The following is a 22,442-nucleotide window of genomic DNA, read 5'->3' on the forward strand; positions in this document are numbered from 1 at the left end:
AGGAGGCCTGTGATCCCTTAAGCTGAGATATGAAGGATAAACAGGCATTAGCCAGGCAGAGGTGGAAGGAGGGAAAACCATAAAGCGTTAGTAGAGGCTAGAGTTTTAAGAGCCTTACAAACTACTGAAGAGTTTGAATTTTACTCCTCTGTAATGGAGAACTGTTGAAGAGTTTTAAGCTGGAAAGTGACATGATCAGATTGGCATTTTTGAAGAGGCAATGTGAAGAACTGGGGAGTAGAAGTGGACAGAGACATTAGTTAGGAAACTTCTGCGTAATCCAGAGCGTGGTCAAACGAGATGACAGTAGTCTGATCTCATGTGTCATTATTCAAAAGCTATATGATCATTTCACAATATATACAAATAGCAAATCATTATGTTGTACACTTGAAACTAGTATGTTGTATGTCAATTATATCTCAATCAAAATATTTTAAAAAGAAATGAAGATTAAATGTGTAAGTTATAAAGATACCCACTAAACAAAAACTATAAGCCTTCCACAGTTTCAGAAAAGATAAATCAACATTTTCAAAGAGTTTTTAAAGAATCTATAAAGAAATTAAAAGAAATTCATACTGGATCATAAAGCAAAATCTGGCTCTATGCTGTATACAGGGGGACCCAGAACAAAGTAATTCAGAAATCTTTGCAATCACAGGAGGAGAAAAAAGAGCTAGGTAGGCAGCAGGATTGACAGGACTTAGTGATTTTAAAATAATAGGGAAGAGCCAGGAGAGACTCTTGTTTTCTGACTTAAGTAACACCAAATCATTGTTCCTCTGATTAGTATTAAAAGGATATTTTGTTACATTCATTCCTTCCCTTTTCATTGGATTTTATCTTGAAACTTGGACTAAACTTGGCTTAAAGGTCAGTTTGCTGGTTTGTACACATTGGACTGATTGATGATTATCAGAAATTAAATGTGAAATTGTCATGTAACTGAAGGAACATTGAAACATGAAATCAAGCAGCCCTGAATTCTAAGCTAATTTGCCACACAGTGGTATATCACATTTGGAATTTTCCTTAAGAGAGGGAGTGGGAGCTGAGACAATGGCAAAATGTCAAAATAAATATGGACCCTAGAATTGACACCTACCTCTGCTACTAATTAACTCTGCTGTTTATTAGCTGCTGGCAAGTAGCTTAACCTTTCTGGACTTTGGTCCCTCATCTGCTAAATGGGAGTAATAATAGTACTGCTTATGATGTTTTGAGGATTGATAAGGCAATAACTCCGAAGTGCCTAAGCACTAGAACAGGGTTAGACACATAAGTGGCCGGTGGGTCTCAGCTTTCATCATTATTGTTATTGCCGTCATTGTCATCTCATGAGTGCCCTACCTCTAAGACAGCACCATTTCTCCAGTGTAAATCCAGCTCTATTTGCTTAAACTAAACCTACCACATAAATTTTACATTTCATTTTTCTGATGCTCTCCCATGCAGTGTCTAATAGAATGTAATTGGATCATGGCTGCCGCTTAAGTTATGTCTATTGTCCTTTTAAATAAAATGAAGTTTGAATAAGTAGATACTATTTCTTTTTAAAAAGGGGGGCGGATGCTTTCATCATTGCTGGTTCTTGTGTAAGAATTAATCACTTCAAATTTGGCAGTTATGCTTGCTTACTGTATTACTTGCAACTACTACTTTATATATCCCACTTTATTTCCAAGTGGTTTTAATTAGGCTAAGATACATAGTTCACTACGATAAAAGTAATAACTAGATGAGGAAGCCAGAGAAGAGAGGGAAATGGAATTGGTGGAATAACTGAATCAAGTCACGGATACGTTAGTGCCCACCAGTGAGTGGCTTGAGGTCCTGTATTTTACCAGAAGCTCATAGCTGGAGCAGCCTTGAGCCCATGAACCAGGACTTTCCTTACATCTGTTTCAAACTCTACATGAATGGACAAGACACTTGGTTTCCTTCTCTTGTCAAATCCAAGTTCATCTGATGCGCAGTGAGGCCAAACAAACTGACATGTCAGAGTTTGGAATAGAGAAAGGAGTATTGCAAGGCCAAACAAGGTGAATGGACAGCTTGTGCTCAAAAAGCGCAAACTCCCCAATGCTTTTCAGGGGGGGAAGAATTTTTATAGGTGAAATTGGGGTGGGGGGGGCTACAGGGGGTGTAACCTTCCTCTGGTTGATTGGTGGGAAAATAACACGGTGGTGTTCCAGGAGTCTCAGTCATTAGCCCTCTGGTCCCATCCAGTCTGTGGTCCAGTGTTTGTGATCAGCCTGAAGTTACCATCCTCCACCTGGGTTGGGGGCCTCAGTTCCTGTAGAAGAACTCAGATTTCTATCAGGTTGTGATGTATATCTTTTTTTTTTTTTTTTTTTTTATGTATATCTTTTGATTTTGAGGAGGAACCAGGATCCGGCCGGTGGCTACACTATTGTTTCTTGACTGCCTTTCCTTTGTTTCTGCGTTCCCTCACTCCCCAGATTAGTAACTGTTTGAATCTGCCCTTTGGGGTTCAGGGAAGGTCTAGGAGGCTGAAACCTTTTTTCTACAAACAAGAAATGGGGGACATGGAATGGCTTTTGTACACGGGAGGGCCACACAGGGACCTGCTCAGTTTCACTTTCTTCACCCTTGCTCCTCCCCATTCCAGAAATTGTACCTCCTTCAATCAAGTTATTGAAGCTAGAAGTTTAAGAGGCATTCTCCTTTTCAAACAGTTTGAGATAATTTACATATAATACAATTTCTCCTTTTAAAGTATAAAATTCTGTGGCTTTCAGTAACATTCTCAGTTGGGTATCCATCGAACAATCAACTTTTTTTTTTAACTTTTTTTTTGCTTGTTTTTGGCTGCGTTGGGTCTTCGTTGCTGCACATGGGCTTTCTCTAGTTGCGGTGAGCAGGGGCTACTCTTCATTGCGGTGCGTGGGCTTCTCATTGCAGTGGCTTCTCCTGTTGCGGAGCACAGGCTCTAGGCGCGTGGGCTTCAGTAGTTGCGGCATGCAGGCTCAGTAGTTGTGGCTTGCATGCTCTAGAGCGCAGGCTCAGTAGTTGTGCACGGGCTTAGTTGCTCCGCGGCATGTTGGATCTTCCCAGACCAGGGCTCGAATCTGTCCCCTGCATTGGTAGGCGGATTCTTAACCACTGTGCCACCAGGGAAGCCCCACACCATCAACTTTTGAACATTTTCCTTACCCTAGAAGAACCCCTTAGGTGTCATTTCTCCCACCTCCATTTTCCCATCTCTCTAGCCATAAGTAAAAACTAATATTTTTGTTTTCTATAGATTTGTCTGTATTAGACATTTCATATAAATGGAAGCATATAATATCTGGTCTTTTATGACTCGTATTTTTGGCTTAGCGTAATGTTTTCGAGGTTCGTCCGTGTTGTAGCATGCACATGTATTTCACTCCTTTGATAGTTGGATTGGATAATATATACCACATTATGTTTGTGCATTCATCTGTTGATGGATATTTGGGCCTAAGAGATATTCTTGATTTCTTCCTTTCTCCAATCTGCACATTGAGTCCATCTGTGAATAGTACCCATTCTGCTTCCAAAATACATAGTTTATGCATCTGTTGTGTCTCCCAGTGGTCTCCCTGCTTCTATGCTAGCCTTCCTTCCATTTTCCACACTGCAGCAAATGTGACCTCAAAACAAATGGGATTGTATTACTTCCCTTCCTAAAACCCCTCAGCATAAAGAACTCCTTGCCAAGTCCTACAAAGCCCTGTCTGAGGGTGTTGTAAATTCTGCTGCTTTCGGGGAACAGGCAGGGCATAGTCCAGTCTGGAGTGGTAGGGCCTGGGACAGCTAGAGTGTGCACACCCCACCTCAGGATCTTTGAATTCCAAGCATTTAAAACAAAATGTACTTGGTCATCCTTGCCCTTCAAGATCAGGGGCCCCACTCCTTCATGTTGTTCTCTCTCCCGTTTACTATTTTTCAGGCAAAATGGTCTTTCAGTTCCTCAAATGTGCCGAACAGTTTTTCTCCTCAAGTCTTTGTGCAGGCCGCACCCACTGGCTAGAATCTTTTCCCCCAGACCCTCCATGCTGTCCCTGCCCGCTCCTTGACACACATTCTCTCCTTCTGCCCTCTGTCCATTTACTTGGCTTTTTGTGAAAATATACTGTCGTCGTGGGCAAGGACCTCATTCATATCAGAGGCTACAAGTGATTGAAATCTGGAAGAAAGCACAGGGCTTTCTTTTCTCCTCACATCTTCACATAATCTACAGAACAGTTTGGAACCCACAGATCTAATAAAAAGTTTTCTTACTATATTTGACAAACTACAAGAAGTAAATGTGATATTATATTTTGCTCACATTTCCCTTCCATTTTCTCTCTTTAGGTGCTATTTCAAGTGGTTTCAGGCTGGAAGAGTCTCCATTTGTTCCCTATGACTTTATGAACAGCAGTACTTCACCAGCCAGTCCTCCGGGTTCAGTAGGAGATGGCTGGCCACGTGCCAAATCGCCTAACGGCTCTAGCAGTGTTAATTGGCCACCAGGTAAAATGCCGACATCTTCTTTTATGAGAGTTTGTGTCCATTAAGGTTTCGATACCTCTAGATATACTAATGATTTGGCCCTGAATCTGTGATTGGACTGAACTACGCGAAGGATGAGGAAGAACACAGAAATGCGAAAGGGAAGTTGAGCCCAGGTCTCGGGCTGATGAGTGACCTGGCCCACTGCCAGCGCCTTTATGCTCCGTTCTGTGAAGGTGGGGTTGGTCCCACAAAGGGATTAGGCCAGCGCGAAGAATGATATAAACCTTCATTCATTGTTCTTCTCTAGCTGTGTCTGGGGACAGAGGTGACAGCATTTGCATTTACTGAGGAATCACCAGAAATGCACCTATGACCTGTTTCGTCCTCTGCAACTTGCTGTGGCTTTGTGATTTGTAATAAAGCACTTTAAAGTGTTACTTTTAAGAATGTATAAACCCAGAAAAAAGTTGCAAGTTATTCATAAAAAAACAGTATATTGTGATATTGAGTCAGCCTGTTAGGGTACTGGAAAATAGTTTGAGAGTACTGGGAGATACTTGATAGTTGCATAGACTTTAGGAATAAAACTTCTGGGTAGTTACTGATGGATTCTCAGCTGCTGATTAAGCCTGAACTAATTTTAAATTTTTATTTCCAGAATTTCGCCCTGGTGAACCATGGAAAGGTTATCCAAACATTGACCCTGAAACTGACCCTTATGTCACTCCTGGCAGTGTCATAAACAATCTTTCAATTAATACTGTGCGGGAAGTCGACCACCTCAGGGACAGGAACAGTGGTATGTAGGCGGATACGACTCAGGATTTCTGAGTGATGCAGGACAGTGGCTCAAAGTAGATGTGAAAGCTTGAGCAGCGAGAGTCACTCCAGCACAGCACAGCGCCTGACCTCCAAGGGGCTCGTGACAGTGATAACAGAATTCTCGATTTCCCGTAGGTGACTCTTTAGCCACTTTTAAAATGATGAGGATTTATTATCACTTGATGTGGTAAACACAAAGGACCAGCAGACACTTGCTTTCCAGTAACTGTATTAACAACTGAAGTTCGTTACCCATTTTATAACAAGTTTCCGTATTGTGGTTATTAAGAAGTGGGTGTTTCTTACGGAAGATGTTATGTTATTATTTGTTTATACACTCTGGGTGTTAAAGAACTTTCATCTGGAGAAGGAATTGGCTTTCTTTGTCTCCCAGAGAGTGAAAATAAGAAAAATTTAAGGGTCGCTGCAGTCCAGATGCACTTTTAGTGGGTTATCCAATGAAATCCTCCTCCCACCTACCCGTGGTTGTCTTTCACCCCAGGCATTTGTAAGTACTCCATGCATGCAGTAGAAGAAAGGTGAATGAAATGAGCGACGGTCTCTTCTCTTTCTGTAACGTACAGCCTCATAGCTGTCCCCTTAAACAGTTTGTAATAAAGAAAATGTAGAACAGCACTTTCTGTTAAATACAGAATGTAACACAGGTGTTTGCCAGATCACAGTGGTAAGATAAGAATCCTCATCATTCTAAAGCGACTGAGTTTAGCAGCCCACTATGTATAGAATAGTTAAAGCCGCTGCCTTCACAGGAGAGCGTGGGGACAGAGCCAGCAATAAAACCTCACAGCCTGGTGGTTAATGAAAGAATCTGGCAGCAGGAGCCGTTGCAGTGATCCACATAATGGTCGGGTCTGGAGCTAAACTAGGGTAGTGGTCAAGGGGATTTTTTAAAAAATAGGAAGAAAGGCTAGGTTTTCGAGACTGAATGTGGGGCACGATGGGAGAGGACAAAGGCCTGGCTCACTGGTAGTGCCAGTGCCAGGGCACCTTGGTGAGCTGCCCAATAAGAAGTCATTAGAGTTCAGAGACAGACTGGGAGCCCTGGTGGAGCCCACTGCTGAGAAGCAGGGCTGCTGTTGTCTCTTGCTGGATCCCATTGTTGGGGTGCGTTCTCACAGACAGTTATTAGAAGACCGGAATGGGAGGGATACCTCTTGAGCCACGGTGGAAACAGTGAGCAAGCTCTCCACATGCTGTTTTGAAGGCAGGAAGGAAGCTACAGTCATGGGTGCCGTTCCCATGGCCCTGAACATGGCTGTTTCCTTTCTCTGGCATACTGTTAAGGTGCAGGTCCACTGGGTGCTTTTGCTTCTTCTCTAATGCCATGTCCCCTGCTCTGGGGATGACCAGTTGTGCTCTTTTCCTGTGTAGGGTCATCCTCATCCTTGAACACCACGCTGCCTTCAACTAGTGCCTGGTCATCCATTCGTGCCTCCAACTACAACGTTCCCCTCAGCAGTACAGCACAAAGCACTTCAGGTGGGCCTTGTCCTGAGTTTGCCAAGGCTCTGGCAGAGGAAGGGGCAGAACCTGGGGCCCGGGCCGTTGTGTTTACCTCTCCTTTTGATTCAGAGTCTTCTTTTCAGGGAGCTGGGAGAGTATATTTCTGAGCCTGGGAAGATACTTTTAACACCATTTGCTCCCTTTTAAAATTTACTGTATCCAGTAGTCATTTACTAAAATAATCAGGTTTCACTGACTAGCCACTCTCATCTGAGAGCTGTCTCAGATTAAATGTAATTTAGTTCGAAGCAGTAGTCCTCAACAGTCTGTAGTGAAGGGCCTTTTATTCTTTTAATGCCCAATCCTTTGCAGACTGGTAACTTTTGTAAAATACAGTAAACCTGAACTTCGAGTTGCTGGAGTACACACTTGGGAGTTACAGCAGCATCAGATTGCTGTTAAGAGTTTACAAACGCTCACTCTGAATTTCTGCATTTGTACTGTCACAGACCAGTAGTAAGCTGTGTTGTGACCCGTCTTCCCATCACACTTTGAGACGTGCTGACTTAAAGACATGCTCCTTATGAGCAGATAGAAAAAATAATTGATGGTGACAGAAGTTACAAAATTTTCTATCCCCTTCTGCTCTCTCATTTTTTTTGGTATTATTTCGGTTTAGTGTTCTGTGTTCCTGGCTGTGCACTGGACCCATAGGCAAGTTGCTTAACCTCTCTGAACCTCAGTAAAATGTGTGTGAGGATTAGAGGTAGCGTACACCAAGCGCCCAGCAGCCCAGCGCTCAGCATAGAGTAGCCCCCAGCGAATGTCTGCTGTGAAGATTCCCTGAGTTAGGGCTGCTTTTGTAGTCCTTTTTTCATGAATGAATAACACAATGCTAAAATCGAATGGCCTAAGTGTTGGTCCTGAGCAGCTCATTATGGTTGTTAAGGTATGGAGTTCCCACTTGCTACTTTAGAGCAGCTCAAAGCAGTGTTCAATGTAGTTGTATACGCTGGACTAAGGGTCTCACAGGTCTTAAAACTATTAATGAGACAGGCAGTCTGTTTTGAGGCAAGGGAGCAGTTTCCTTTTGGCTTTTTGTTTCTTCTGCAGTTTAGTTTGATTTGGGTTTTTTTTAAAGTTTTTTTGTTTGTTTGATTTGCTTTTAGTGGGGGAATGAGTGTTGTCATTATTTAAATTTTCTCTTTTCTGAAAGCATTTATCTCCCCTCTTTCCCACTTTTGTTTTTTTCCTTTGAGTAGCCAGAAATAGTGATTCCAAATTGACATGGTCTCCTGGTTCAGTTACAAACACCTCTCTGGCTCATGAGCTGTGGAAGGTCCCTTTGCCACCTAAAAACATCACTGCTCCGTCCCGCCCACCTCCGGGACTGACTGGTCAGAAGCCACCCTTGTCTACGTGGGATAATTCTCCCCTTCGTGTAGGTGGAGGATGGGGAAATTCTGACGCCAGGTATACCCCAGGTAAGACGACATGCATAAGGTGGTTTCATGTGGTTTATTTGCTGAACGCTAATCAGTACCAACAGCCTAGTTTAACGGAGACCTAAACAGCAGACCGTTGCATTATCCTCTATAAAGTAAGATTAGAACTTAACGTAAGATTCCTAGTTCATTGCTGTCTTCTGCAATTGCCATGCTTTTGAGAGTCTTAAATTTTATTTTAAATTTTGCCCAGTTTACTTACATGTCCCCAAAGACACACACCTGTCGGTGGTAAAGTTAATGGAATGGGGATCTCCTTTCTTTCAGAAGTTCCTCAAGGGCTCATCTTATTAGGTACAGTAACTTCCTGCTCATGGCAGGCTTGTCATAATGCCGTGTCACATGGAGCAGAAGTGTCGTCTGACAGGCCTGGGGAGGTGGGAGCAGCCCATCTGGGCCTTGAAGACGGGGTCTGTTTGGGTGAAAGCTTGGCCTGTACTTAGGATGATCATAAAACTTACTGATTCAACACGGACGCTTGAGAGTGAAAAGGGGCTGTTAGTTAACTGTACAGGCCTAAGCCAGACTGTCCCAGGAAGACTGGGACAGATGGTTCCCTTACCTCTCTACTCCTTCCGTGAATGACTAGCACTGGGTTTGTACTGGCATCATGTCCCCACCCGCCTCGCCCCAACATACACAACACACACAGCCACAAATACAACTCAGAGCTCGTCTACCAGCTCATCCATTCTACCCCGCCCCTCAAATGCACCAAACTTTCTCACCTCCAGGCTGAAAATTGTAGTAAAACCTCATTAATAATTTCTTATCTTTGGACAGGTGATTGGCTGAAATAAAACTTGCAGTGTTTCCTTTGGGGGAAAGTTTTAATTATGTGAAAAAAGCACATGAGTCTGTTCTAAGCTACTGAATGCAAGTTAATGTAATTGGTGTCGTGTGTAAGTGGTTCTTTCAGGCCACAGATGTGTTTTGGATGCCAGCTAAGTGCCTGGTGGCACCCTCACCCTCAGGCGGTTGGTGGAGTTGAATGGGCTCAGGAAGCCTGTAAGAGTCAGCCAGGCCAGCAGAGGGCGCAGCATGTGCCAGGCGCAGAGACCTGGGAAAGCACAAGGGTTTCCTGCTGGAGTTGCTGGAGCTTGGCAAGGGGTGGTGTTCAGGGCGAGCTGAGTGGGCACGAGCTGTGTCACGCAGCCATCTTCCTAAGCCACCCGGAGTGTTTCTGAGGCACTGTTTTTTTTGTTTTTAAGTTCTTTTTTTTTTTTTTTTTTAACACACACACACTGTATTTTATTTTTACAAGCGATAAGTAAACTGACAGCAAGCATTGTAAATGGATGACCACAACAAAAGCTACAGTGACTGCAATTACCACACACGCACACTATGTCATAATGTTGACGTTCAGTGCAGGAATCCTCCACTGTAACAGCTCCTTTACTTTGCAGTGAAAATTGATTTGTATATTTTTTGCCTCTGAGTCCTTGTGGGATTTTTTTTTTAATATTCAAACAGAAAGTCACAAAAATTATAATCATCCTCATCAGGTCTGAGGCGCTTTTAAGTAGTTGTAGACAGAAGTGACTTGATCATGTCTTAAAGCTCTGCTGCTGGGAGGGAGAGACGATGCTGTAGGGCCAGGCAGGAGAGCCAGGTGTGGAGCCCCTGTGGTAGCCCAGACTGAAACGAGGAATGTCTGGACGACGGCAAGCTCTTAAATCCCCTCGAACTTCACACCCTGTGGGACGTGCATGCAGTCATCAGTTGATAACGTGAGATCATCGTGAGCTGAGGCGATTCCCCGAAGGCTACCATTTGCGATAGTTCTAGCTTTATAAATGGGAAGACCCCAAAGGCATCTGGCCTTTGGTTCACTAGCCCACCATGTGATGAGCTGGCAGCCCTCTGAGCCCCCTCCACCCAGAGGCAGAGCCACGTGCCCCAGAAATTAACACCTGGTCCGAGCTGGAGTGAGCTGGCATCTTGGGCCCACAGAGAAAATACCTCATGTACACGCACAGGTAAGTAAGAAGGAAGAGAAGGACGCCACGAGCCCAGATGATCCTCCTGAATGTCTGCAGTTTGACTGGAGTATGTTTGTCCTGAACAGTCATTCAGGCCACAGTCTTGGAAAACTGACTTGTCCTTTTTCTTCCTTGTTTAGGTTCCAGCTGGGGTGAGAGCAGCTCAGGGAGAATAACAAATTGGCTTGTTCTGAAAAACCTTACACCTCAGGTAAGAACATCAGGTATCCTGGCTTATGTGGATACGCCAGGTAGCATGGAAGCAAAGGTTTGCATTCTGGTTTAAGTCTGAGATGGGGACTACCCAGGCCTTCCAAAGTGGTGCTGAGTAGATGTCAAGGCCGGGCAGAGAAAACAGCAGAGAATGGTCTTTAGATGCCTCAGGCAGGCTGGTGGTCTGACCCAGTGGTTTTCACACTGTAAACTGCACGGGAGCTGACTGAAAATAGAGAGTCCTAGGCCTCACCCCACAGACTCTCATTTAGTACATATCTGGGCTAGGGTCAGGGATCTGCATTTCTACAAGGGCATTCAGATGGATTTGATGCAGGTGGTCCTTGTACTGCACTTTGAGAAAACTTGTCTGCCCTTTTAGATGAGAACATTTTCTTAGTCCCTGGACTGCCCCCTCCTCTGGAGGCTGGGTGTTAAGAGCCCACCCCCCTCCTCCCCAGGGAGCAGTGCCTTGATGCATCCTGTCCTCAGGGCAGGGAAGAGAGAAGACATGAAGCCACAGCAGGGGCAGTGACTAACTAAGGAATTGGGGATCTGGGGAATGTCCTGGAGTCTAGAGGCCACAGAGGTATGGCTCTGGGACCAGTGGAGGTGGGGAGGGGGGCACTGTACCCTGTCACAGCAGTGAGTCCCAGTGAAGAGTGGCACCAGGAGTGAAGAACCTTGGGCAAGAGAGAAAGGACCAGAGTCCCAGCCTGGGACAACCTACCTGGACAGTCTTCATGGCGGTGCATCTAACTGGCAGCTCCCGCGCTCTGTTTCCTAGATTGACGGCTCAACTCTGCGCACTCTGTGCATGCAGCATGGCCCACTGATCACATTCCACCTGAACCTCCCGCAGGGAAACGCTTTGGTCCGTTACAGTTCAAAGGAAGAGGTAGTGAAGGCACAGAAGTCTCTGCACATGTAAGTTGGCCGTTCTGCGCATGGCACCTGGAAAATGCCCTCGGGATTGCAAGTTTGGAATTCTCTCGTTAGGGCTCCCTTGTGTGTATGAAAGTGCAGCTGGTGACTCTGTGTGCCATCTCTGGGCCAGCACTTGGGGTCCCGCAGTGAGCGCTTCATAAAAGCTGCAGCCTCACTGTGTCTTGGGCTCCAGGGGCAGTACTCAGAAAGGGATGCATCACACCAGATCCAAATGGCCCTAGAAAATCCCTTAAATTGCTTGTTAGGAGACAAGAAGACATGATCTTGATGCCACAACAGCACTGGGTGGCACGGCTGGGCCCGGAGAGCCCTGGGCGCTGTGCCCCCGCCGTGTGCAGCCTCCGGGGCACACGCTGGCTGGAAGGGAGGGCACGCTGGGTCCTTGTGTGCCCCGCCCTCTCCCTCTCGCCCTCCACTGCTTTTGTAGCAGAGACAGTGTCACCGTGACTTTGACCCAGATCCCTCAGCTAGCCCGCTTGTGTCTCTTTCCTCCAGGTGTGTACTGGGGAACACTACTATTCTTGCTGAGCTTGCCAGTGAAGAGGAGATCAGTCGTTTCTTTGCACAAAGTCAGTCTCTGACCCCTTCTCCCAGCTGGCAGTCTCTCGGGTCCAGCCAGAGCCGGCTGGGCTCCCTCGACTGTTCCCACTCATTCTCCAGCCGGACCGATCTCAATCACTGGAATGGTGCTGGGCTGTCGGGAACTAACTGTGGAGACCTTCATGGCACTTCCCTCTGGGGGACCCCACATTATTCCACAAGCTTGTGGGGTCCTCCAAGCAGCAGCGACCCCCGGGGAATTAGCAGCCCGTCCCCCATTAACGCTTTTCTTTCTGTTGACCACCTGGGTGGGGGTGGAGAGTCCATGTAACAGTGTAGACTCGACTCAGAACTGCGACCTCAAGACGCGAAAGAAAGGAGCACTAAGTTGGGCTCGCCGCCTGCAGCCAGGGCCACCTGTGGGAACAGCTATTCTCTGCACATTTTCCACTTTGTTTTCCCTGAAACATATCAGTTTGAATACTTGAATCATGCAGGCCAATATTATAATGTGAAAAGGTATCTATCTATTTACACTCCCAAATAGCGCCATACATGCTACACCGTATAGAATGAGCTCACTTGTGTATATTCATCATGTTTAGCCTTTGGGTTCTTTTTTTTAATTTTCCCCTTTCTACCCCTCCCCCCCCATTCATTCTTTTTCTCTTCTTTCTTTCTTTTTGCAAAACCATTTTTTTGGGCTGATAATGTATGAGCTTTTAACTTTGCACTGAATGATGTTCTCTCCGTCTAATCGGCAATATGGGGGGGCAGCTGTTCCAGTGTAAATGTTTACTCAAGGATGTTCTTAAAAGGTGTGCGCTCTCTACTATGCCTTGATGTTTGCCTACCTTATTGTGGTATCGTGGAGTTTAAAAGATCAAGTTATGATACTGACTTAGGACTATAAATGAAAGTATTGCACCAGTTTTTTCATGTTATAAAACTAAAGAATTTCGCTCTGCAGTTTGAAAAACTGTGGCCACAGCTGTGACTTGCAGCCCACCTGCCACCCAGGACGGGCCCTGCACTTTGAATAGGCTTTCCATTTTGTTTTGAAGGTTCCCACGTTGAACCTTCTTGTTTACAGATTTTTTTGTTTGTTTTTTGAGAAAAAAATGTTTACTCTTCCATCATTTAAAAAAAAAAATTAAAAGACAAAAAAAAAAAATGGAGGATGATTTAAAAGATGCTTTCTATCTCTGGGAAAAAGGAGCAGCATTTGGCCATGTTCTTTTGTTTTTCTATTCCTGTCCTAAATCAAAGAGCATGGTTCTCAGGAAAACCAGTTCCCCAGTTTAAAAAAAAAAAAAAAAACAACAAAAAAAACACCCTCCTTGTAGTTTCTTATAGGAAAAAAAGAAAAACCCCAACTTTTAGCACTGATACTACATATTGCTCTGTTAAAGAATCTTCTCTGCCAAAAAGAAAAAAAACAAAAAACAAAAAAACGCTTAAAGCTGGAGTTTGAGATTCTGCTTTCAGATGCTGTCTTTTTATTAGTGAGTGGTGATGGTTTGCTAATAATCAGTAGGTAATAATTTTTTTGTAATCCCATCAAGTGGCTCTATATGTTTCTGCTCTCTTGTGACTGTGTTAATGTTTAACTGTTGTACCTTAAAGCCGAAATCAGTAACTATGCATACTGTAACCAAGGTATTGGGCTTACAGAATTGTTCGTTGTATAAAGAAAATTTTAAATGTTGTTGCAAACTAACGAGTTACACCATTTTTAAAATTTCTTTCTCTCCTTTCCCCTCTCTTGCCCACAAATGGTATTATAATGCTTGCTTAGTCAAAGAAGAGAGACTAAACAAGGGTAAAAATTTTAACAGTACAGAATTTGCCATCATTTCATTGCCTTGATTCTAACTGTTTGTGTCCTAAGATGCAAAAGAAGTCAGTGGCTTTTAACTGTTTACAAATAGAATGTGATTGTAAAATGTACAGTTTGGTTGTGTTTGAATTATGAAATTTCTTCAGATATAATAAACCATGACTTTTTGGCTGCTCAACATTAATTGTCTCTTTTTTGTGAATTTATTTGTACGCTCTTTTTTATAATGAAAGTTTCAAAGTTGCTATGTATGAGGGTTCTCATAGAGCAACTGGTAAAAATCTAAGCAAATATTTGAATATTTTATCCGAACTTATACACAATTTCACCCTGAAATAATGTGAGAACAGTGGGAAACTGTCGCTTGCTCCTTCCGGCCCTCTGAGCATCTTTGGGATCTTGTCGCTCAAAACTCTTCTGTGACTCATCTTCCCCACCATTTGTGCCCATCTCAAGCCTCAGCAAGAGACCATTTGGAACATGAAGCTTAATGACTTGACAGTCTTCTAGTGTTAAACTCTCATACCTCTGCTACACAACGAGAAATGCCACAGCCTGGACTGGCCTTTTTCTTCCCCCTTCACGGCCCTCCTCCCTCCTCACTGCAGGAGCTCCGGGGCAGAACCTGTGTACGTATTTCAGTGTATGACTTCAGATCATGCTCCAACTTGCCAGGTGTAAGCTAATGTTGGTGGACACCTTAATATAAGCAAATGTTGTTCAATGCATTCAATGTATATTGACTTCCATACTGGTTTTTCCAAAAACCAAAGGTAGCTTTGAAAAACCACGTCTGGAAATGTTTGGAACGTTAAGCTGATTGACCTTTGGGGGCTTTGAGTAGTATATAATTGACTTCATAACTGCGTTAATTGTATTGTTAAAGTGTTTGGGAGTTTTTTGCGCTTGTTATGTGAAAATAAAGTGTTTGATTTAAAAAATTAAAAAGTGGTTTGGTGTTTGCCTAGTCCTTAAATACAACAGCTCTGGTCCCTAAGCGACTGTGTTACTCCTAAATCTTTCTTAATCTCTCCCAACTGCCCGTCCCTTAGTCCTTAGTCCAGGCCATTAGTTTGACCGTGACATTCCCCTGGCTCTGTGACCTCAAGTCACTAACAGCCTGTAAGAGTTGATCTAAACATTGTAACACGTCCAGTCACGCATCTCCAAATATAGCTCGCAAGGGCCACACAGCTTCCGTGCCCCTGGATGTGTCTTAGCTCTAGACATCTTGAGCTGCTGTGCCTTGCCGCTGTGGCTCCACTCTCCTTCCCCTGTAGGCCTGCCCAACCCTGCCTTCCCCTCAAAGACAGTAATCACTGGGTTCAGCTTACCCGGGTCAAATTTAGGTGCGTCCTCCCGTTGGTGCTTGCTTCAAAACCATGGTCCCCTTTGTGATCATTGCTGTTGATGAATGAGCTGCAGCCAATGTATAATCTCTTGCTAGTCTTCGTAATCCACGTGGTCACACACACAGTAGTTGCTGAGTAGATATTGAAGGGATAACAGCTGTTGCCGGTTGACATTTGAGGACCAAAAATTGTGGTAGTGCCGTGCTGTTCAACTGTGAGTGTGGATGAACCAGGGAAGGTGGAGGTGAAGTTCTTGACAGGTGGGGTCTAAGTAGTGTTAAGGTAACGACTGAGCCGAAGGAGGAGATAGCTGAATCAAGACGGGAGCGACGAGGAGGTTGCACTGAGCAAGCTGGCTTAATATTTGGCTGAGAGATAATTTGCATGCATTGGGACTGGACTGACTTTCCCTCTTCAAAACTTAGATCTTTTCCAGCCGATCCTTTGATTTCAGATGTGAGCGGCGGGGTCCCCAGATGAGAGCCAGAAACCACCCAGATGAAACTTGAGAGCCCCTTACAGAGACCAGGGCTTTGGCCCTGCCTCTGAGTAGGTGTTTGCAGGGTCCTGGGGGGAGGGGATAACAGTAACAGTATGTTAAAGGCTTCTCTACATACCTAGTGTTTGTACGTGTTTTCTCATTTTCAGAGCACCCCAGCCTGGCCCTAGAACAGGAAACACAAAGTCCTAGTACAGTGTGGCTCAAATTGTCCCCCAACACACTCCCAAAGTTAAGGAGAGGATAGAAGATGTGGATCTCTCTGGGATCTGGGGGCAGAGTTTTGAACTCTTCACTTCAGGTTAAAGCTGCATATGAATGTTGCATTTGGCTCCGTGATACCCATTTTCACCTAGAAATAATGTTTCAAATAGCCAGTTAAACTGCTGTTCTTCAAAAAGTCTCTGCTGCTTCAGAAAGATGGGCCATGATAAGGCCCACGAACCCTACTTGAATTGAAGACGCAGGGCTGGAGAGCTCCAGCTCCGGATGACTTGAGTGGCAGAGATTGCTCTGGTAAAGGGGCATCAGAGTGACTTCCCAGTCCTGATGTTAACACAAGTTCACGTGCCCGACGCACAGTGAGGCCAAACAAATTAAAACGTCAGTTTGGAGCAGAGAAAGGTTTATTGCAAGGCCATGCAAGGAGACAAGGTGGCTCATGCCTTAAAAAGCCTCAAGCTCCAAGGGTTTCAGCAAAGCATTTTTAAAAGCCAGGTGAGGGAGCGGGGGTCCCAGGGTACCGATCAGCTCGTGTACAATTCTCTGATTGGCTGATGGTGAGGGAACAGGGCGGTATCACAGGGGTTAACTTTATCAGTCCTTAGGCTCCAGGAGGCCTGGGGCTATGTGCTCATGGTCATCAAGTAGTTAACATCTTCCATTTGGTGGGGGGCAGTTTCACGTCTGCAGAACAACCCAGGAAATTTCCATCAAATACCATTATCTAGGTACTTCATGGAGGAGCTAAAGCAGAGTATCTGGGGGAAGGTCCCCATAGGGTCCTGCTAGGTTACACTGAGTCTCTGGGCCCTGTCTCAGCCTTCAGGGACCAGTGTGCCCCTGTCCTGGCCAGCCATTGACTCACTAGGTGGGGAAGCACCCCAACCTGCTGGTACAGCAGGGCTGGGCTTTGAATAGTGAGGGAAGCTGTATCCACAGTCCAGCAACTTCCAGAAGAGGACAGACTTGGATCCCAGGATCTAAACAGTCTGCAAGCCTGAATCCAATTCATGGACCCCATTACCATGTTACCGTTGTAGCCAAAATCTGGCCTCTGTACCCGGTACCGAATTGAGTCTCAGAGACAGAGTTTTGGGTGAAGTAGAAAAGAATAGCTTTATTGCTTTGCCAGGCAAAAGGGGCCACAGCGGGCTAGTGCCCTCAAAACTGTGTGTCCTGACCTGGAGGGGTCAGTGAGGAGATTTATAGTAATGGTTCCAAGAGGGTGTGGTCAGCTTGTGGACATTCTTCTCATTGGTTGATGGTGAGGCAATTGGGAGTCAGTATCATCAACCTTCTGGAGCCATCCAGTCTGGGGTCTGTGCTTGTGAGCAGCACACAGTTAACTTCTCCCACCTGGTGGGTGTTTCAGTATCTGCAGCACAGCTCAAAAACATTGTTACGTGTATCCTTTGAGGGGGAACCGGGACCCTGCCCCAAGGCTGCACAATTGTTTCTAGGCTGCTCCTCCCTTGTCTCTGCATCCCCTCCCTTCCCTGATTAGCAACTCTTTGAACCTGCCCTTTGGAACTCAGGGAAGGGCCTGGAGGCTGAATGAAGCCTTTTTCCTGCAAACAAGAAATGGGGAAAAAAAAAAAAAAAAAGAAATGGGGGACCCAGAAAGGCTTTTGTGCCCAGGAGCCCCACAGGGTCCTGCTCAGTTTCACCATATCACTGAACCACCTGGGTTTTCGCTGATTTCATAGTTTTAGAAATCAACCCCTGGGGCTTCCCTGGTGGTGCAGTGGTTAAGAATCCGCCTGCCAATGCAGGGGACACGGGTTCGATCCCTGATCCAGGAAGATCCCACATGCCACCGAACAACTAACCCCGTGCGCCACAACTACTGGGCCTGTGCTCTAGAGCCCACGAGCCACAACTACTGAGCTCGCGTGCTGCATCGACTGAAGCCCGCGCGCCTAGAGCCCGTGCTCCACAATAAGAGAAGCCACTGTAATGAGAAGCCCGCACACTGCGACAAAGACCCAACACAAAAATAAATAAATAAGTTTATTTTTAAAAAAATAATAAAAAATAAAGACCATCTTAGTTACATAAGTAGCTGTTCAGGTGATGGGCAGAAGTGGGATTTCCTGAGTGCCTAAGGCCCAGGGAACATGGCAGAGGGAAAGCTCTTCCCATGGGCCCACCCATGCCCTTGAGAGTAGGTACCATTTGGACTTCCCTGCTGGTCCAGTGATTAAGACTCCATCCGTGCTTCCACTGCAGGGGGCATGGGTTCCATCCCTCGCTGGAGAATTAAGATCCAGCATGCTGTGTGGCCAAAAAAAAAAAAAAGAGAGAGGGGGAGAGTATGTAAAATAACCTTTATCGGTTAAGGGCATGGCTTTTGGAATTAGACCACTCTGGGTTGAAATTCTCATCAGACCACCTACTAGCTCAGTCTCTGACCCCCAACATCCAAAATCCATCTGCTTTTCCTCCAAAAGAGATCCTTAATCTGACCATCTCTCCATCCTCAGCCCCACGACCTCAGCCCGGACATCTCCTGCTGGAGCCACTTCTCTCTTCTCCCAGCGTCTGCTCCAGCCCCACAGTCCACCCTCCTCACAACAGCTAGGGCGAGCTTTGCTTTTTACCCTTTTAAAAACCAACATAAATTTTGGACTTCTCTTGGTGGTGCAGTGGTTAAGAATCCATTTGCCAATGCAGGGGACACAGGTTCGATCCCTGGTCCAGGAAGATCCCACATGCTGTGGAGCAACTAAGCCCGTGCACCACAACTACTGAGCCTGCGCTCTAGAGCCCGCCAGCCACAACTACTGAGCCTGCATGCTACAACTGCTGAAGCCTGTGCGCCTAGAGCCCGTGGTCCGCAACAAGAGAAGCTACTGCAATGAGAAGCCCACGCACCACAACGAAGAGTAGCCCCCTCTCACCACAACTAGAGAAAGCCCGTGTGCAGCAATGAAGACCCAACGCAGCCAAAAATAAAATATAAAATAAATTTATAAAAAACCAAATTGTGGTATATCCATACAAGAGAACTGTCATGGAAAAGAATGTATATATAATGTATATATATGTATGACTGAATCACTTAGCTGTACAGCAGAAATTAACACAACATTGTAAATCAACTATACTTCAATTAAAATGTTTTAATTAAAAAAATTAAAAAATCAATTGATCAATCAATACAATGGAACTATAACTATAGATAAACCCAACAACATGGATGAATCTCAAAATAATGATGCTAAGTGAAAAACTCCAAACAAAAAAGAGTGCATGCTACATAATGCCATTTATATAAAATTCTAGAACATGCAAGTTAATCTATAGAGACAAAAAACAGATCATTGACTGTCTGGGGGTGGGGTGGGTGCTAGGAAACTTCAGGGGATGTTGGATATTTTCTTGTGTCAATGGTTTCATAGGTGCATGCATATGTCAAAACTTATTGGTTGTCTTTGACATAAACCGTAGCAATATTTTTTTGGATCTGTCTCCTAAGGCAAAGGAAATAAAAGCAAAAACAAACAAATGGGACCTAATTAAACTTAAAAGCTTTTGCATAGCAAAGGAAAGCATCGACAAAATGAAAAGACAACCATATTTGCAAATGATATGACTGACAAAGGGTAAATATCCAAAATATATAAGCAGCTCATACAACTTAACATCAGAAAAACAAACAACCTAATTAAAAAATGGGCATAAGTCCTGAATAGACATTTTTCCAAAGAAGCCATACAGATGGCCAACAGGCACATGAAAAATGATCAACATTGCCAATCATGAGAGAAATGCAAATCAAAATCACAGTGAGGTATCACCTCACATCTCTCAGAATGGCTATCATCAAAAAGTTATTTGTGGGCTTCCCTGGTGGCGCAGTGGTTGAGAGTCCGCCTGCCGATGCAGGGGACACGGGTTCGTGCCCCGGTCCGGGAGGATCCCACATGCCGTGGAGCGGCTGGGCCCGTGAGCCATGGCCACTGAGCCTGCGCGTCCAGAGCCTGTGCTCCGCAACGGGAGAGGCCACAACAGTGAGAGGCCCGCGTACCGCAAAAAAAAAGTTATTTGTAAATAACAAATGTTGGCGAGGATGTGGAGAAAAGGGAACCCTTGTACACTGTTGGAGGGAACATAACTTAGTGCAGCCACTGTGGAAGACAGTATGGAGGTTTCTCAAAAACCTAAGAACAGAGCTACCACATGACCTAGCAATTCCACTCCTGGGTATATACCCAAAAAAAACAGAAACACTAATTTGAAAAGATACGTGCACCTCAATGTTCATAGCAGCATTACTTATTTCGACGAAAATTCAATTAACAATCAAGTTAAGGAGAAAAAAATTTTATTTGAGGCAAATTGAGGATTATAACCCAGGAAACAGACTCTTAGAAAGCTCTGAGAGCTAACTTGCCTGTTAGAAGCCAAACGCAGTCGTACACATTTTCGAGACTAAGGACCATACATCAAAATGACATACTGACCATTTTACATAAAGTTCACCAAGGATACATAGTCCAAGTAAGCATGTACAAGGCGAGAAGCAGGTCATCATGACCCCCTGCAGAGTTGGGACAGAACACTATTCTTTTAAGAATTTACATTGCTAGTGTCAGAAGAAAGAAAAAAATTGATTTTTATGGTTGAGCAGGCACTCCCATCTTTGAGGAGCTCTGGTTAATGTGTAACGCAGATGCACACTGCACCTTAGGGAGGGAGGGAGGGAAGAGGCCCAAGAAAACACAGAGAATGCTTTGTTTAATTTTTCTTGTCTTGCTTAAAATATAAATTTTATTTCATCCCTTACGCTAGCCAAGATATGGAAGCAACCTAAGTGTCCGCCAACAGATGAATGGATAAAGAAGATGTGGGATATATATATTGATACAGTAGAATACTACTCAGCCATAAGAAAGAATAAAATGTTGCCATTTGTAAAAAATGGATGGATGAACTTGAGGGGTATTGTGCTTAGTGAAATAAGTCAGACAGGGAAAGACAGATACCACATGGTATCACTTACCTGTGGAGTATAAAAAATAAAACTAGTGAATATAACAAAAAAGAAATAGACTCACAGATACAGAGGACAAACTAGTGGTTACCAGTGGGGAGAAAGAAGGGGCAAGGTAGAGGTAAGAGATTAAGAGGTGCAAACTGCTATGTATAAAATATATAAGCTACAAGGATATATTGTACGTCTCAGGGAATATAGTCAATATTTTATAATAATTGTAAACGGGGTGTAACCTTTAAAATTGTGAATCACTGTGTTGTAAACCTGAAACATATAATATTTACATCAACTATACTTAAGTTTAAAAAAAACTCATCCATTGGACTTAAAAAAAAAAAAGTATTTATTTATTTATTTTGGCTGCACCAGGTCTCTTAGTTGCGGCATGCGAGATCTAGTTCCCGACCAGGGATCGACCCCAAGCCCCTTGCATAAGGAGAGCAGAGTCTTACTCACCGGACCACCAGGGAAGCATTGGACATTTTTTATATGTGTGGTTTGTTGTGCAACAATTATGTTTCCATCTAGCCATTCTTTTCGGACTCTTTTTGTCAGTCTTGCACTGGCGTGTCAGTCCTCTTGCATACAGCCCTTTGCTTGCATGACCACTGCAGCGGTTCTTGTGGGGAGTAGCCTTGAAGGCACCCAGTCAGCCCTGGTGAGAGCATAATCCTCATTTGCTCTGGGTTTACTAACCCTTGGCGGGTTTGGGGTTGCAAGGTCTTTTAGCCCTGGACCCACTTGCCTGTAAATGAAGAAGACAGCCACCAGGGGGCATACCGTGATTTCCCTTTTTCTAGAAGAAGGTATGAGAAGTAAGGTTTTCTGAGATTAGCAGGCTTTCCCACTAGAAACTTCTTAAATCTTAAAAAAAACAACAAAACAAAACCAAATCAAAAACAGCCAAACAAATACTCTGAAAACCTTTTGTAAAGGCCCGTCTTCCATGGACCAGCAATCCCACGCCTAGGATCTGACCTAGAGAGATTCCAGTCTAGGAGAGGACGTTGACCACAATTGTCACTGCAACCTTGCTTGTAATAGAAAACTGCAGACAGTGGAACCGCCCTTCATTAAGGATATCAGATCTGTCTTAAAACTTTAAAGTGCTTGGACTCGCCTGGAGATTTTGTTAGAAGGCAGAGTCAGAGGGCTTCCCTGGTGGTGCAGTGGTTGAGAGTCCGCCTGCCGATGCAGGGGACACGGGTTCGTGCTCCGGTCCGGGAAGATCCCACATGCCGCGGAGCGGCTGGGCCCGTGAGCCATGGCCGCTGAGCCTGCCCGTCCAGAGCCTGTGCTCCACGGTGGGAGAGGCCACAACAGTGAGAGGCCCGCGTACCGCAAAAAAAAAAAAAAAAAAAGGCAGAGTCAGAGTCCCGAGGTCTGAGGTGTAGCCAGGTGATGCTGATGCTGGTTGGAGGACCACATATTCAGGGTATTGGCTCACCCGCTGGACTAGAGACCCCAAAGAGCAGTGGCTTCACTAACAGGACCATGTTGCTGTAGCTTCTCTGTCACTGAGCAGTCTGGCTGCCAGGAGTCAGGGCTGGTACTCCAGGTTC

The 22,442-nt window shown here is 44.8% G+C and overlaps 1 protein-coding gene across 7 annotated transcripts in view; it reads left to right on the forward strand.

Moving 5' to 3' along the window:
- TNRC6A (trinucleotide repeat containing adaptor 6A) overlaps nt 1–13,348 on the forward strand; it is a 96,408-nt gene extending 83,060 nt beyond the window's left edge. For 2 of the 7 annotated variants that reach the window (XM_029220643.1, XM_029220644.1), the window contains 7 exons: nt 4,351–4,509; nt 5,150–5,290; nt 6,706–6,813; nt 8,040–8,261; nt 10,408–10,478; nt 11,268–11,407; nt 11,924–13,257. In XM_029220643.1, coding sequence (XP_029076476.1) covers nt 4,351–4,509; nt 5,150–5,290; nt 6,706–6,813; nt 8,040–8,261; nt 10,408–10,478; nt 11,268–11,407; nt 11,924–12,299 — 1,217 coding nt within the window. In that variant the 3' untranslated portion in view covers nt 12,300–13,257. Of the gene's footprint in view, nt 1–4,350; nt 4,510–5,149; nt 5,291–6,705; nt 6,814–8,039; nt 8,262–10,407; nt 10,479–10,941; nt 11,070–11,267; nt 11,408–11,923 lie in introns of all 7 variants that reach the window. The other 5 variants (XM_029220645.1, XM_029220640.1, XM_029220642.1 and 2 more) reach the window with 3 other exon arrangements.
- Nucleotides 13,349–22,442: the final 9,094 nt, after the last annotated feature.

This window comes from Monodon monoceros, unplaced genomic scaffold (genome assembly GCF_005190385.1).
Source record: "Monodon monoceros isolate NGI ecotype Baffin Bay Population unplaced genomic scaffold, NGI_Narwhal_1 Super_Scaffold_13, whole genome shotgun sequence".
NCBI classification, from domain to species: Eukaryota; Metazoa; Chordata; class Mammalia; order Artiodactyla; family Monodontidae; genus Monodon; species Monodon monoceros.